This window comes from Berghia stephanieae, chromosome 14 (genome assembly GCF_034508935.2).
Source record: "Berghia stephanieae isolate SIO BIC M18660-M18661 chromosome 14, UCSD_Bste_1.3, whole genome shotgun sequence".
In the NCBI taxonomy this organism is placed as follows: Eukaryota; Metazoa; Mollusca; class Gastropoda; order Nudibranchia; family Aeolidiidae; genus Berghia; species Berghia stephanieae.
The window spans coordinates 15,199,790-15,212,289 of record NC_088373.1 but is presented as its reverse complement, the minus strand read 5'-3'; the positions used below and the strand labels follow the sequence as shown (position 1 = coordinate 15,212,289).

The window sequence follows — 12,500 nt, the reverse complement described above, 5'->3', positions numbered from 1 at the left end:
TTTTTATCCAAAATGAGTTCTTGTCAGATATGATTCAATCAAGCGCATACTATCTATAGTAAAATCTGGTTTTCCCCCAAAACGAAAGGTGCCGTTGTTTCTTAAGCTGCTGAGGACTGTCCAAATGTTGATGTAGCAATAGGATTCAATACTCTGATGTCATGTCCGCCCAGCAACCAGCAGTTTGGTTCTAAACAAAGAAAATCGGTACTTTTTATTCTTCATGCTGGCTGGAACGTTGTCACATGTCATGTTGATCAGAATGTACAAGAGTCAAAACATGATCAGATTTATAATATTTTTCTCCTCTGGATACCCTTTTATGCTCGTCGGAGAATTATTTCATAAGGGCGTCCGCCATTGTTCCGATAGTTTAGAACCAGTTACTAAGTCAATACGAGAGAAGTGATATCGACTGTTGAACCCTATTTTCACTTTAAATTAAGATTTCCCATTCTGGTTCACCACACCATAATATCTAATAGAATCGGTGAGTCACATATTTTGTTCAACTTACCACATTTCTTGGTACACAGACCAGGGTCGCATTCTTCCGTGGCGCGCCCAGGGCATGGTTTGCCACAGAAGTTCGGAGACGGATTATTACAATAACGGGTCATAAACTTGGTGACAAGAGAGCAGGTACCTCGGCAGTCAGCATCATTCCACTCAGACCAGTTTCCATCGACTACGGAATGAAAAAAATGAATCATTGTGAAGAGATTTAAATAGTAATAATAATAATAATAATAATAATAATAATAATAATAATAATAATAATAATAATAATAATAATAATAATAATATTAATAATAATAATAATAATAATAATAATAATAATAATAATAATAATAATAATAATAATAATAATAATAATAATAATAATAATAATAATAATAGATGATGAAAGAGGAGGAGAAAATTATGAAAAAGGAGGGGGGGGGAATAGGTGAAGTCAGATTGATTCAATTTAAATCATAATTTCAGTCACTGAAACATCGAAATAAACAAACAACAAATCATGTATCTACCATCTTTTTCTTACACTCTTGTTATAAAGACCAGCTTCCGATTTGCCACCGTATATAACGCGAATTATTTCTTGAACAACACGATGGATCGATCAAACGTGCACTTATTGTCAGGTCTGATAATCCAATTCCTTATGGGCCCATTGGGGCAATGGAAAATCTAATATAATGACGCAAGATTTTGTCCTTTTACAACGATGTTAATCTAGGCCAATAAAGATGATCGGATGTCAGGCCTGCATATATGTATACGTTGGATCGATCAAACTGAAAACTAGAGCAGATAATCAGCCCAAAGGTCTAAGTTCATGAATATGTGTATAGCATCGTCAACTTTGTTTTGGTCCCAAAATTGATGATAAATTACAAAGTTTTAGAATATATCTGCTAAGTAACGTATGATGCATGGATGATAAATAGATCAATAAATAATTATAATATAAATACATTGATAAACACATCGATATAACCATAGAAACTAGACCAATATATAAATTCATGCACAAGTAAATATTTCTCCCTGATGAGGGAGGGGGCCGTCAAAAAAGAGTTGTAGGCCAAAAATGAGTAAAGAAAAATTTTCATCACATCTACAAGTAAATAATTATGAACAAAAACAACATAGAAAGTAAACAACAATCTAAATAGATAGATAGATGAATTAATTAATTAATTAGCAACACATAATCTAAATAAATGGCAAAGTTTGCTTATTCAGTTTTATAGCATAAATGTTATGTACTGTGTTGATCGAATGACCGCTTTTGACTGTTTTTCATGACTATCTGTAATACTTTTTATTTTGATTATTGAACCATAAAACAATATCTTACCTTATTTAAAGTTTAGAAAGTATCATGATACTGACACAATGAGTAGATTTTCGTAGATATTTTTTTCTATTCACCGATATATGGCATCTACCCCATATATACAGCGCAATTTCCATTAAACATGCTCAAAGCGCTTTACAAAGGGTCCCTGACCAACAGCAACACAAAACATAAAGAACGATACATCACGCCTGTTAGGCGAGAATATGATTTTTTCCAACAGAGACAACGATGTTAAAGAAAATAAAAGTTCAGAAAATATACAACACTTTTTGAACAAAACTACTCAACATTTGTTTACACGGTGGATTTGGTACATCACATGCACTCTGATTATCCTGAATACATTAATGGCATGCTTAAATTCTACATCACATCCATAACTCAAAGATCAAAGTCTGATAATCACGTACTTGTGAAGCCAAAAAATGACTCGTAAAATTGGCGAGCATGTGTTTGAATAGTCGGCACCCCTTGTCTGGAACTTCCTTCCAAGATAATATATCAGAGACAGTAATGAATTCTTTTTTTTAAACATCTTAAAACGTTTCTTTTTAATATGTAACACTGTAGAATTATATATCTTTGTTTCATATTCATGTTTGAGTGAAAGTTGTCACGTTACACTTAAGCGCTTTGAGCTTGTACATATACGCGGTAAGGCGCTATATAAAAACCATAATATATTATCATCATTATTATTATTACATGAAAAATATCAGAAAAATCTTCCCCTGAAAAATCAGCCTGCCTCCAGGATTATATGCCACAAAATAATGTTATCATTATTATTATTATTATTATTATTATTATTATTATTATTATTATTATTATTATTATTATTATTATTATTATTATTATTATTATTATTATTATTATTATTATTATTATTATTATTATTATTACTATTATTATCATTTTTTGATATCCACAAATAGTGCTTAGAGATCCTTTACAAAAGTTTTGTTTTGTTTGGTTTCACACAAGTTCATTTTTTCGACTACAACATCACCACAACATTCACACACACATCTTGTTCGAAGTTCACATAGAATCACGATAAGCAGAATAAAAAAGATTTGTTTATAAATGACGTTTGAAGACTGGTAGACTTTCACATTGTCGGGTTTTGGGTGGTAAAGAATTCCATAAGATTGGAGCCGAAAATGCAAAACCACGCTCAGCAAACTTTATTGTTGAGATGTTTTTCTCCATTAGCGAAGAACTACAATTAACTTTAAAGAAAGGTTAATAAACTTCAACTATGCTTTAAAAGATCATCATAAGATAAGACACAATGAGGTTGGTATGATACAGGGTAAAATTAGGTAGGCAAGGTTGATAAGATAGAAGAATGTTGATGTAGGAGAAAAATATTATTGCTCGCTGTGTCCCTCATCCACCGACACAACAATACAACTAAATTCCCATGCAGACATGCAATTTACAACACAGTACTTCAACCTGCTTTTTCTTCCGAAAAAATCTGCTTGTATCTCCTGCAAAAAATCTAGAGTTACATTCGTGTTATACTGAACAAGGTTGTGTAAAAAACTGGATATACTATAGATAGTATGCGCTTGGCTAAGAAGCTCACAACATTGCCATCCGGAAGTATAACGGACCAACACACAAATCTCTGTGTAACCATAAACGTTTAAAGTCTGGTTAATACCGTTTAGTGAGAAGTACTCATAAACGCGGATGGCAAAATACAATAACAAAGACCAGATTGACGTCATCTTCGTTCTATCTATAAATGCGGCAGCTTGAAACTCAAAGAATTGAATGATATAATAAAATGGAAAAGAAGGTTTCCTCAAATTTACAGTAACATTTTTTAAACAGCGCAGTCCTCTCATTTCTCATTGGTCTTCAGTGTCACATTCATTGTGTGTGGTTAACAAAGAACTCGACTTTGCGCCTCTCAGAGCGCTACTCGAAACACAGGATCATATGGTCCGAAGGCGTGTCACACTATAAGACCACACAACTGGACAATAATACGTAAGAAAGAAGCAGCGCATAGAATTTGCTCAAATTGTAGCATTCAATATGCTAGATCTAGATAAGCATTGCTCTAAAGCCTTAAGGTCCACAAACCGTCCCTTCGTATAACCCCGTTTCTGTAGCACTAATAGAGCAGTTTTGCTTGCAGATAGGACGTCAGCCAGTCTGTAGCACTAATAGAGCAGTTTTGCTTGCAGATAGGACGTCAGCCAGTCTGTAGCACTAATAGAGCAGTTTTGCTTGCAGATAGGACGTCAGCCAGTCTGTAGCACTAATAGAGCAGTTTTGCTTGCAGATAGGACGTCAGCCAGTCTGTAGCAAAATTGATCTTGAGCTTTTTTGCATAACGCATTATCCACTAAGCGTGCTCAAAGCGCTTTACAAGGGGTCCATGACCAACAGCTACACTTAACATGTAGGACGAAACATAACGCCTGTTAGATGATATTACAATTTTTTTCCGATAAAGACAATGCTGTTTACGGCCAGGTAGTCATTTTACACCTGAGTACGGTGAGAGAATGTGAAGTGAGTAAAGAGCCTTTTCCAAGAACTGATTCAACTATGCTTCGAGCGAGGCTCGAACCCAGGACCTTTCGATCCGAAAGCGAATGTTATACCATTAGACGACATAGTCACACAAAGCTCTTTCCTTCAGCTCTAACAGACCAGACTACCCAATCATTGTGTTATATTATAAATGGGGAGGTATTCCGAAAGCTCCTACATCTCCAGTATTCTTGTTTTTTATAATGTTCTAGTAGGGGGGTTTTGGAGGCGCGAGACTTTTTTTTACGAAGTGGTTATTCAGAGTCGACTCTGGATAACTGTAGGCAGTTATTCAGAGTCGACTCTGGATAACTGTAGATGGTTATTCAGAGTCGACCCTGGATAACCATGTGTACAGATATTTAGAGCCAAGTAGCCTATCGAATTATCGAGTTGAGTTCTTGCGAGATGAGTTTCTTTCAATTTGATACCAGTTTACTACGGTTATTTTGTGACTTTGGCAATTTTAATGCCAAATTCTTAAAACTTGGCGATTTTTCAACTTCAGTCGCTTATAAATAAGAATCTTTAATCAATTGCAAAACATATTCCATCAACAAAGCAAATTTAAATTAGCTTATAAACAATCATTTCTTAAATCGATCAGCCTAACTTATTATCTCTCTATTACCAAATGATATCTATAAACATAATATGAAGATAGAAGGGTGGCTGAGAGAGAGAATTAATTAATGAATTGATTTTTATTTTTTTAAAATTGTTTTATAATTAGACACAAGTTGTAATGAATTCTATTAATATTAACAAATTCAGAACAATCAAACAAAAACAAAACAAAACTTTAAAAGGAAGAAAAAAAAAGACACGCTTATAAACATAAAATCGCCAAATGAGTGTTACACAGCTAAAAAGTACACAAATATTTACACCCATTTGCTCCATCCCCTTCCTTTTCGATCATCTTCTCATCCATGGCCACCATGTGTCTTGTGCCGCCTTTGACATTTGGCGCCAGCGTGTCTAGACTAACGTCATAAATAAAGGAGTGTCACCAAAATTCATGCAACTGAGCAGAGGTGTCAAAAAATGATAGAAGGCATATTATTGTTTTCCCCCCCTGAACTACCACTGAGCAGAAAATGTTTGACATGACAAAAAACAAATCCCAGAAATCCGCGGTCCCCACTATATTTTTTAAATATTTTTTTTTCAAAATCTCGACAATTTGCAAAAAATTGCAAATTTTGCGGCCGCAATGCAAATCACCGATGCAAAAAAAAACTGCCATGACAGAAGAGACAAGAAAATACCAAAAAGTAAAACGATTTTTTCCCGTAGGGTTAAACAGAGGTGGGAGAGAAGAAAAAAACCCAGAAAAACCGTGTGGTTGGTAACTGGAAGTTCATCACTCATAACTGTCTACAGTTATTCAGAGTCGACTCCCCGACTCTGAATAACTGTAGACAGTTATTCAGAGTCAACTGTCTACAGTTATTCAGAGTGGACTCCCCGACTCTGAATAACCGTAGACAGTTATTCAGAGTCGACTCTGAATAACCGTAGACAGTTATTCAGAGTCGACTCTGAATAACCGCAGCCTTTTTTTTAAGTCTCCCCCCTCCCAAACCCCCTACTAGAACATTACAAAAAAGGTTTTCCCCCTCCCAAACCCCCTACTAGAACAAGAGTACTGGGGATGTAGGAGCTTTCGGAAGGCCTCCCTATAAATGTAAATAAATATTATATATGTGTTCAGAGAATTTTTAAAGATATTGATTTTACTTGGTTCGGGCCCGCAGGAAACAAGCTTGCTGTCAGTGCTGTCCCCTCGACACGAGTCCTTGCACGAATTGGAGGTGGGTGGGTCACACTTCCTTGACCTTTGAACCACAGATGACCCACAGGTCGTAGGGCACGAAGTCCATGGTGTCCACTCACTCCAGTTTCTCTCGTCTGAATTCAGTAATTTATATTTCAAAATATTAAGTTCCTAATAGGATTCAATAGTATGATGTCACGTCCGCCCAGCAACTAACAGCTTGGTTCTAAACAAAGAAAATTTATACTCTTCATTCTTCAAGCTAGCTAGAACTTTTTCATTTGTCATGTGATCAGAATGTATAAAAGTCAAAACATGATCAGATTTATAATGCTTTTCTCTTTTGGATACACTTTCATGCTCGTCGGAGAAGTATTTCATAAGGGCGTCCGCCATTGTTTCGATAGTTTAGGACCAGTTACTAAGTTACTATGCGTCATTACGAGGGAAGTGACATCACGACTGTTGAAGCCTATTGTAAATATATATAATATAGTATAATATAATAGAACATACCATAACATAAAAAAAATATTCGAGTAATATAAAGCATTGCTACTAAGTGTTAGCATTTATTAACTTTGGAAGGTACCAATTTTATTTCAATCATTAAAGTAATTATCATTAATTTATCAATTATTCTTATTATCACTATTATCAAATTGATCATCATTGTTTGTATTACCGTTATAATCAACATCTTATTCATCATTATCAACAACAACATAATAATCATCGTCATCATGAGCATTATCATCATCATTATCACCATTATCGCCATCATCAACATCATCATTATCATCACCATTATCATCATCATCAACAACCCTCCTATCGTCACCATAGCCATTGCCATCATCACCATCATCATCATCATCACCATTATCGCCATCATCAACATCATCATTATCATCACCATTATCGCCATCATCAACAACCCTCCTATCGTCATCATAGCCATTGCCATCATCACCATCATCATCGTCAGCAGCATTATCATCCTAGCCACTATTAGAATCAATACTAACATCACCACCACTACCGCTACAATCATCATCATCACCATCATCATCATCATCATCATCATCATCATCATCATCATCATCATCATCATCATCATCATCATCATCATCGTCGTCGTCGTCGTCGTCATCATCATCATCATCATCATCGTCATCATCATCATCATCATCATCATCATCGTCATCATCATCATCACTATCACCACCACTACCTCAACCAACATCATCATCATCAACTCACCACAGACAACTGGACAGATGATGTTTGCTTCGCAGGTCTCCGTGTCATATTCTCGTCCTACACACTTCCGGCCACAGTAGTTAGCTGGGGGCGAGTCACACAAACGCCTCCGTTCCTTGGTGCCACGCCCACACGTGGCCGAACATGGAGACCATTCATTCCATCGACCCCAGTTGCCATCCACTGTGTGATTTGAAAACAGAGAAGTAGGTATAGATAGAATGAAATTGACATCACTCGGGTCTTTGTTAATGTTTTTTGCCATCTACGTTTATGGGTAATTCTCATTTAACTGTATTAACCAGACTATAACAGTTCGTGGTTTTGTGTGTTTGTCCGTTATACTTCCGGATGGCAATGTTGTGAGCTTCTTAGCCAAGCGCATATTATCCATAACATCTTTAAATGTATAGGTTTTTTTTAATTGAACTTTTATATAGAGTAATATCCACTAAACTTACTCAATGCGCTTTACTAGGGGATCCTGGCCAATAGCAACACTTAACATTTAGGACGGGATATGACGTCTGTTAGGCGATATTAATTTTTTTTCCTGACAGAGACAACGCTGTTTACGCCCAGGTACTCGTTTTATACCTCTGAGTACGGTGAGAGAATGTGAGTAAAGAGCCTTTTCCAAGGACTCAACTATGCACCTAGTGAGGCTTGAACCCAGGACCTTCAGATCCGAAGCGAGTGTCATACCACAAGACCAATAAATAGCAGCACGGTTAATGGCCGTACTCTGAAAAAACACTTATTTATAATTTTCTGGGCAAAGCCATTTCTGATGAAAAAGTAATCTTTCATTCAGAACCAGGCCCATGGAGCCGGAGTTTATCCCAGTTTCTATAGCGTGAAAAGGACCATTGCAACCGCACGTCACGCTTTGGATAGGACACTAGTCTAATCGCAATCTTCCCGATAGATCTAACTGACCCGGGTTCCCGGTCACTGCAAGGTGGACAGGGGTGAGGGGAGGGGGGAGGAGAGGGCATACAAAATCTCGACTGCTCCCGGGATTGATCTGGGTCTCTTTTCTTATGAAGCAAGTGATCTACCAACTGAGCTATCGGGACCCCCAATCTGATCATTTGCGACAAATTATATTCTAAGACTGAACTATCTATTGTACTTCGAGCTGAAATAATCTTTACTAACTTGGACAAAAAAATAGAGAATGCGAGTCGAATCGTAAATCATGGTGCTATGTTTGTCTGGAGCATTTTTTTACATAACATCATACCAAAACATCCTCTGTATGTGCTCAAAGACCTTCGCGGGTCTATCATGTTGCATAACAACAAGGAATGAAGTGAGTAGGAAAGTGCCAGAAGACAATAGAGAATAACAATTTCGCGGCGGCGATGGGGGCTCGAACCCGCGATCTTACTGGTACGACAACTCCGCCTGCTGCACTAGATAAGAGCTCTTAATCTTATTTTTTTCTGGCAGAGATTACCCATGTTATCGGTGGTCATTTTAAACTTGAATCCGTCGAGAGAGTGGCATAGAGGCGACTGCCATACACTCATGAGACAAAGTCTCACCAAAAAGAAAGGAAGCAACAAATGTGAATTATATCTTACCACAACAATCCGTTTTAGACTTGCAGTTCTTGACTTGCTTCGATTTGCCTTTACAGAATTTGGGATTCCGGCAGTTTATTGGATCAGTGTTTATGCACGTTCTATCACGTTCTTGAACACCAGTACCACAAGTGGCTGAACAAGGCGTCCATTTCCCCCACTCGGACCACTTGACGCCTTCTGTGGGAAGAAAATTGCATGACATAATCAGTGACATTTTTGGATTTTCATTTTCTGAAAGAATAATATGCTACCCAGAGCATTTTAATCTCTATTTGAGGTAAATCGTGTGATTTTTCATGAAAGTTATGATCAGATGTATGGAAAAGGTATCCAGCAACTTTTTCTCAAATTCCATCCTTTGCACCTTGACTAGCTGTAAAAAATATTAAGAAGTGAAAGTAAGCTTTGATATTTCACGAAGATGTACAAAAAGAGTTGATTTAATAATTTATGACAAGAACTCATTTTTGATAAAAAAAATTGACCTTCTAACTAAACTTGGCAATATCTCAGTTCAAACCTTTTCACCATCCGTCTGATTATGTCATTCACTGTAACAATCATGTTGTAGAGATGTCAACGCTCACGTGACTCATTAACCCTCTCCTTACCACCTACACTCCCTGTGATCCTAAACAAAAACCTCACAACACTTGGACAAAGCATTAGTCTCATAACGGCAGGGGACCTTGAAAATCTGAGAACCCTAGCAGAGGACCGGCAATATTGGAGACACCTCACACAGGAAATACTGGAAACAGCCAAGGCGACCCGATCTTTCGGTCGAGACGCGAAAGGCATCTAAGTCAAGTTACCACCTACAGCAAAATCGTCTCATTTATTACCACTCAATAAATATACATTTTTATTATTCAGATTTATATGGTACATCAAACAAACTTTGAAGTATGATTTGTGTTTAATTAATAAGAACATAAAGTTGTTTTGTAGAAAACTTGAGTTTAAAGAAAAATATTTCTGCTGGGTAAGCCACAGGTGGCTGAACAAGGCGTCCATTTCCCCTACTTGGACCACTTGACACCTTCTGTGGGGAAAAAAATGATGTTGTGGTGATCTTAACATTCGCGTGACTCATTAACTAACTCAATCCTAGAGATTTTTGCTATTTAAAATTGGAAAAAAAATGTATTAAAAATGAGCATGTACATAGATAGTTTTATTCAACTATCATTAACATGTAAAAACCAAAAACATTAGCTTTGATACTACGCCTATAATTTGTCTCAGAAAAAAATGTAATAGATTAGATAGGCATGGGGTAAAAGAAACCTGGGTAAACTACAGATATAGTCGGTGTTAGGGTTGAGTGAGTTAACCTTTTCCTTACCACCTGCAGCAAAATCATCTCATTTAGATCTACTACGACTCAATATACAATTATTCTTATTCAGATTTATTTTGTACATCACAAACTTTGAAGAATGATATGTGTTAAATTACTAAGAACATAACGTTATTTTGTTGAGAGCTTGATTGAGTTTATTTTTTAATCTATTTTTTTTCTGCTGGGTAAGCCTGCCATTTTTGGGAACAATAGTGAAAATTATCGGTAAGGAAAGAGCTAAGGAGCAGACATTGGTGTAAGATATTATTCAGGTCTTTAACTCTAACGATCCGACAGGTTTTGTTGTTTTTTTAATTAAATCCTAATTGTGACCCACTATGTCAGTCTAGTATTAAGTTGAAACAACTAGTAGATGAATTAAGGTGAGCCTAAATCTCATAAGGTGAGAGTTGTGAAATCTGTGTTTTCCGAAGCTTAGGAAATATGTAAATGTTGCTGCTCGAAGCTCCAAGAAATAAATATCAATGTGAAATTGAATGAAAGTTAATAAACGAAAAGATTATCTGTTTTCGTTTCTCAAATCAAAGCTTACGTTTATTTAGAAGCTTAAGAAATAAAACATATTCTTTGCAATGAAATGTTGACCTAAATTTTGAGCCAAGCTTTAATTCTGATAAGTTTAAGCACAGCATGCAGCTTAGTATCAGAAAAAAAATTTACCACAGCATGGAGGATTTGACGGGCATGGAACTTCTTCGATGTCTTCCCCTGGACAAGTCTCCTTGCAGGCTTGTGGATAGGGATTTTCACAGTCCCTGAATCGTTTCCTGGTGCCCGGTCCACACGACACGCTACAGGATGTCCACGGAGACCATACGCTCCATTCCACCACACCTATGGAAAAAAGAAATAATTGAGCATTTATATAGAGCAATATCTGCTAATAAATGTGCTCAAAACGCTTTAAAAGGTGTCCCTAGCCAGCAGCAATACTTATCATGTAGGAAGATATTACAATAATTTTCCGACAGAGACAATGCTGTTAACGGCCAAGTACTCATTTTAAACCTGAGTACAAATAAGAGAATTTGATTGTGAGTAAATAGCCTTTTTCAAGGATTTAATTATTTTGCGTCATATTTTGATATTTCCAGCGCAACAATGATCCCATAAGGAATTGGGTTATCAGACCTGCGAATAAGTGAACGTCGAGAATTATTATAACCAATCTTCTCAGGTTTGTTTTTTTTTCTGTTTGTTTGTTTGTTTGTTTTTGTTTGTTTGTTCTTTGTTTTTGTTTTTTGGTTTGTTTTGTTGTTTTTTTTTTTTTGCTTTTTTTTGTGGGGGGGGGGGGGGGGGGGTTGGTATTGAACTTGATGTTGAAAATTAGATCTTAAACCTTAAATGTACCCGCCTCCCCTCTCTCCTCGAAACGGTATTATGTCGGCTCTCTGGTCTAATGGCTCTGAGCCGCGTGTAGTTGATTTACTTATTTTACACTGAGTATCTATCTGGCCGTTAACAGCGTTGTTTCTGTCCGAAAAAAAGTTGAAATATCTCCAAACAGGCGTCATGTCCCGTCCTAAATGTTAAGTGTTGCTGTTGGCAGGGACCACTTGTAAAAGGCTTTGAGCCTGTTTAGTGGATATTGCGCTCTATAAATGCTCAAAAGTCTGGTCGGCGCATAGTTGAGTCCTTGGAAAAATATATACTCACATTCTCTCACTGAAGTCAGTGTAAAATGCTATCTAGTGTTTGCAACGTGGTATTGGTCGCAAAAAAAAAAAATGAAAAATTGTAACATCAATCGCCTAACAGGCGTCATGTTTCGTCGTATACTTTAAGTGTTTCTGTTGGCTAGGGACACCTTGTAAAGCGCTTTGAGAACATAATTTAGTGAATATAGCGCTTTATAAAAGTTCAAGTTTGTTTGTTTTGTTTGAAATGTGTGCTGATAATTGAAATGACAGTCAAAAAAATAAACGTACAAGATTAATGTTAACTCTATGTTGTATATAATTGGACAGGATTGACTTGGCGGAACAATCTAATGAGGAAGGCCTAAGACCGTGATGAGTGGCGTCGAATCGTGAAGTCTGCATCCCGAGAGTCCCCCCGACGACCAATCGGTCATGG

The 12,500-nt window shown here is 36.6% G+C and overlaps 1 protein-coding gene across 5 annotated transcripts in view; it reads right to left on the bottom strand.

Moving 5' to 3' along the window:
- Positions 1-12,500, bottom strand: part of LOC144959976 (SCO-spondin-like) — a 132,057-nt gene that overhangs the window by 37,608 nt on the left and 81,949 nt on the right. For all 5 annotated transcript variants that reach the window (XM_078892862.1, XM_078892865.1, XM_078892866.1 and 2 more), the window contains exons 26-30: positions 11,085-11,258; positions 9,056-9,235; positions 7,467-7,649; positions 6,167-6,337; positions 518-688 (exon numbers count right to left, since the gene is read on the bottom strand). In XM_078892862.1, coding sequence (XP_078748988.1) covers positions 518-688; positions 6,167-6,337; positions 7,467-7,649; positions 9,056-9,235; positions 11,085-11,258 — 879 coding nt within the window. The remainder of the gene's footprint in view (positions 1-517; positions 689-6,166; positions 6,338-7,466; positions 7,650-9,055; positions 9,236-11,084; positions 11,259-12,500) is intronic.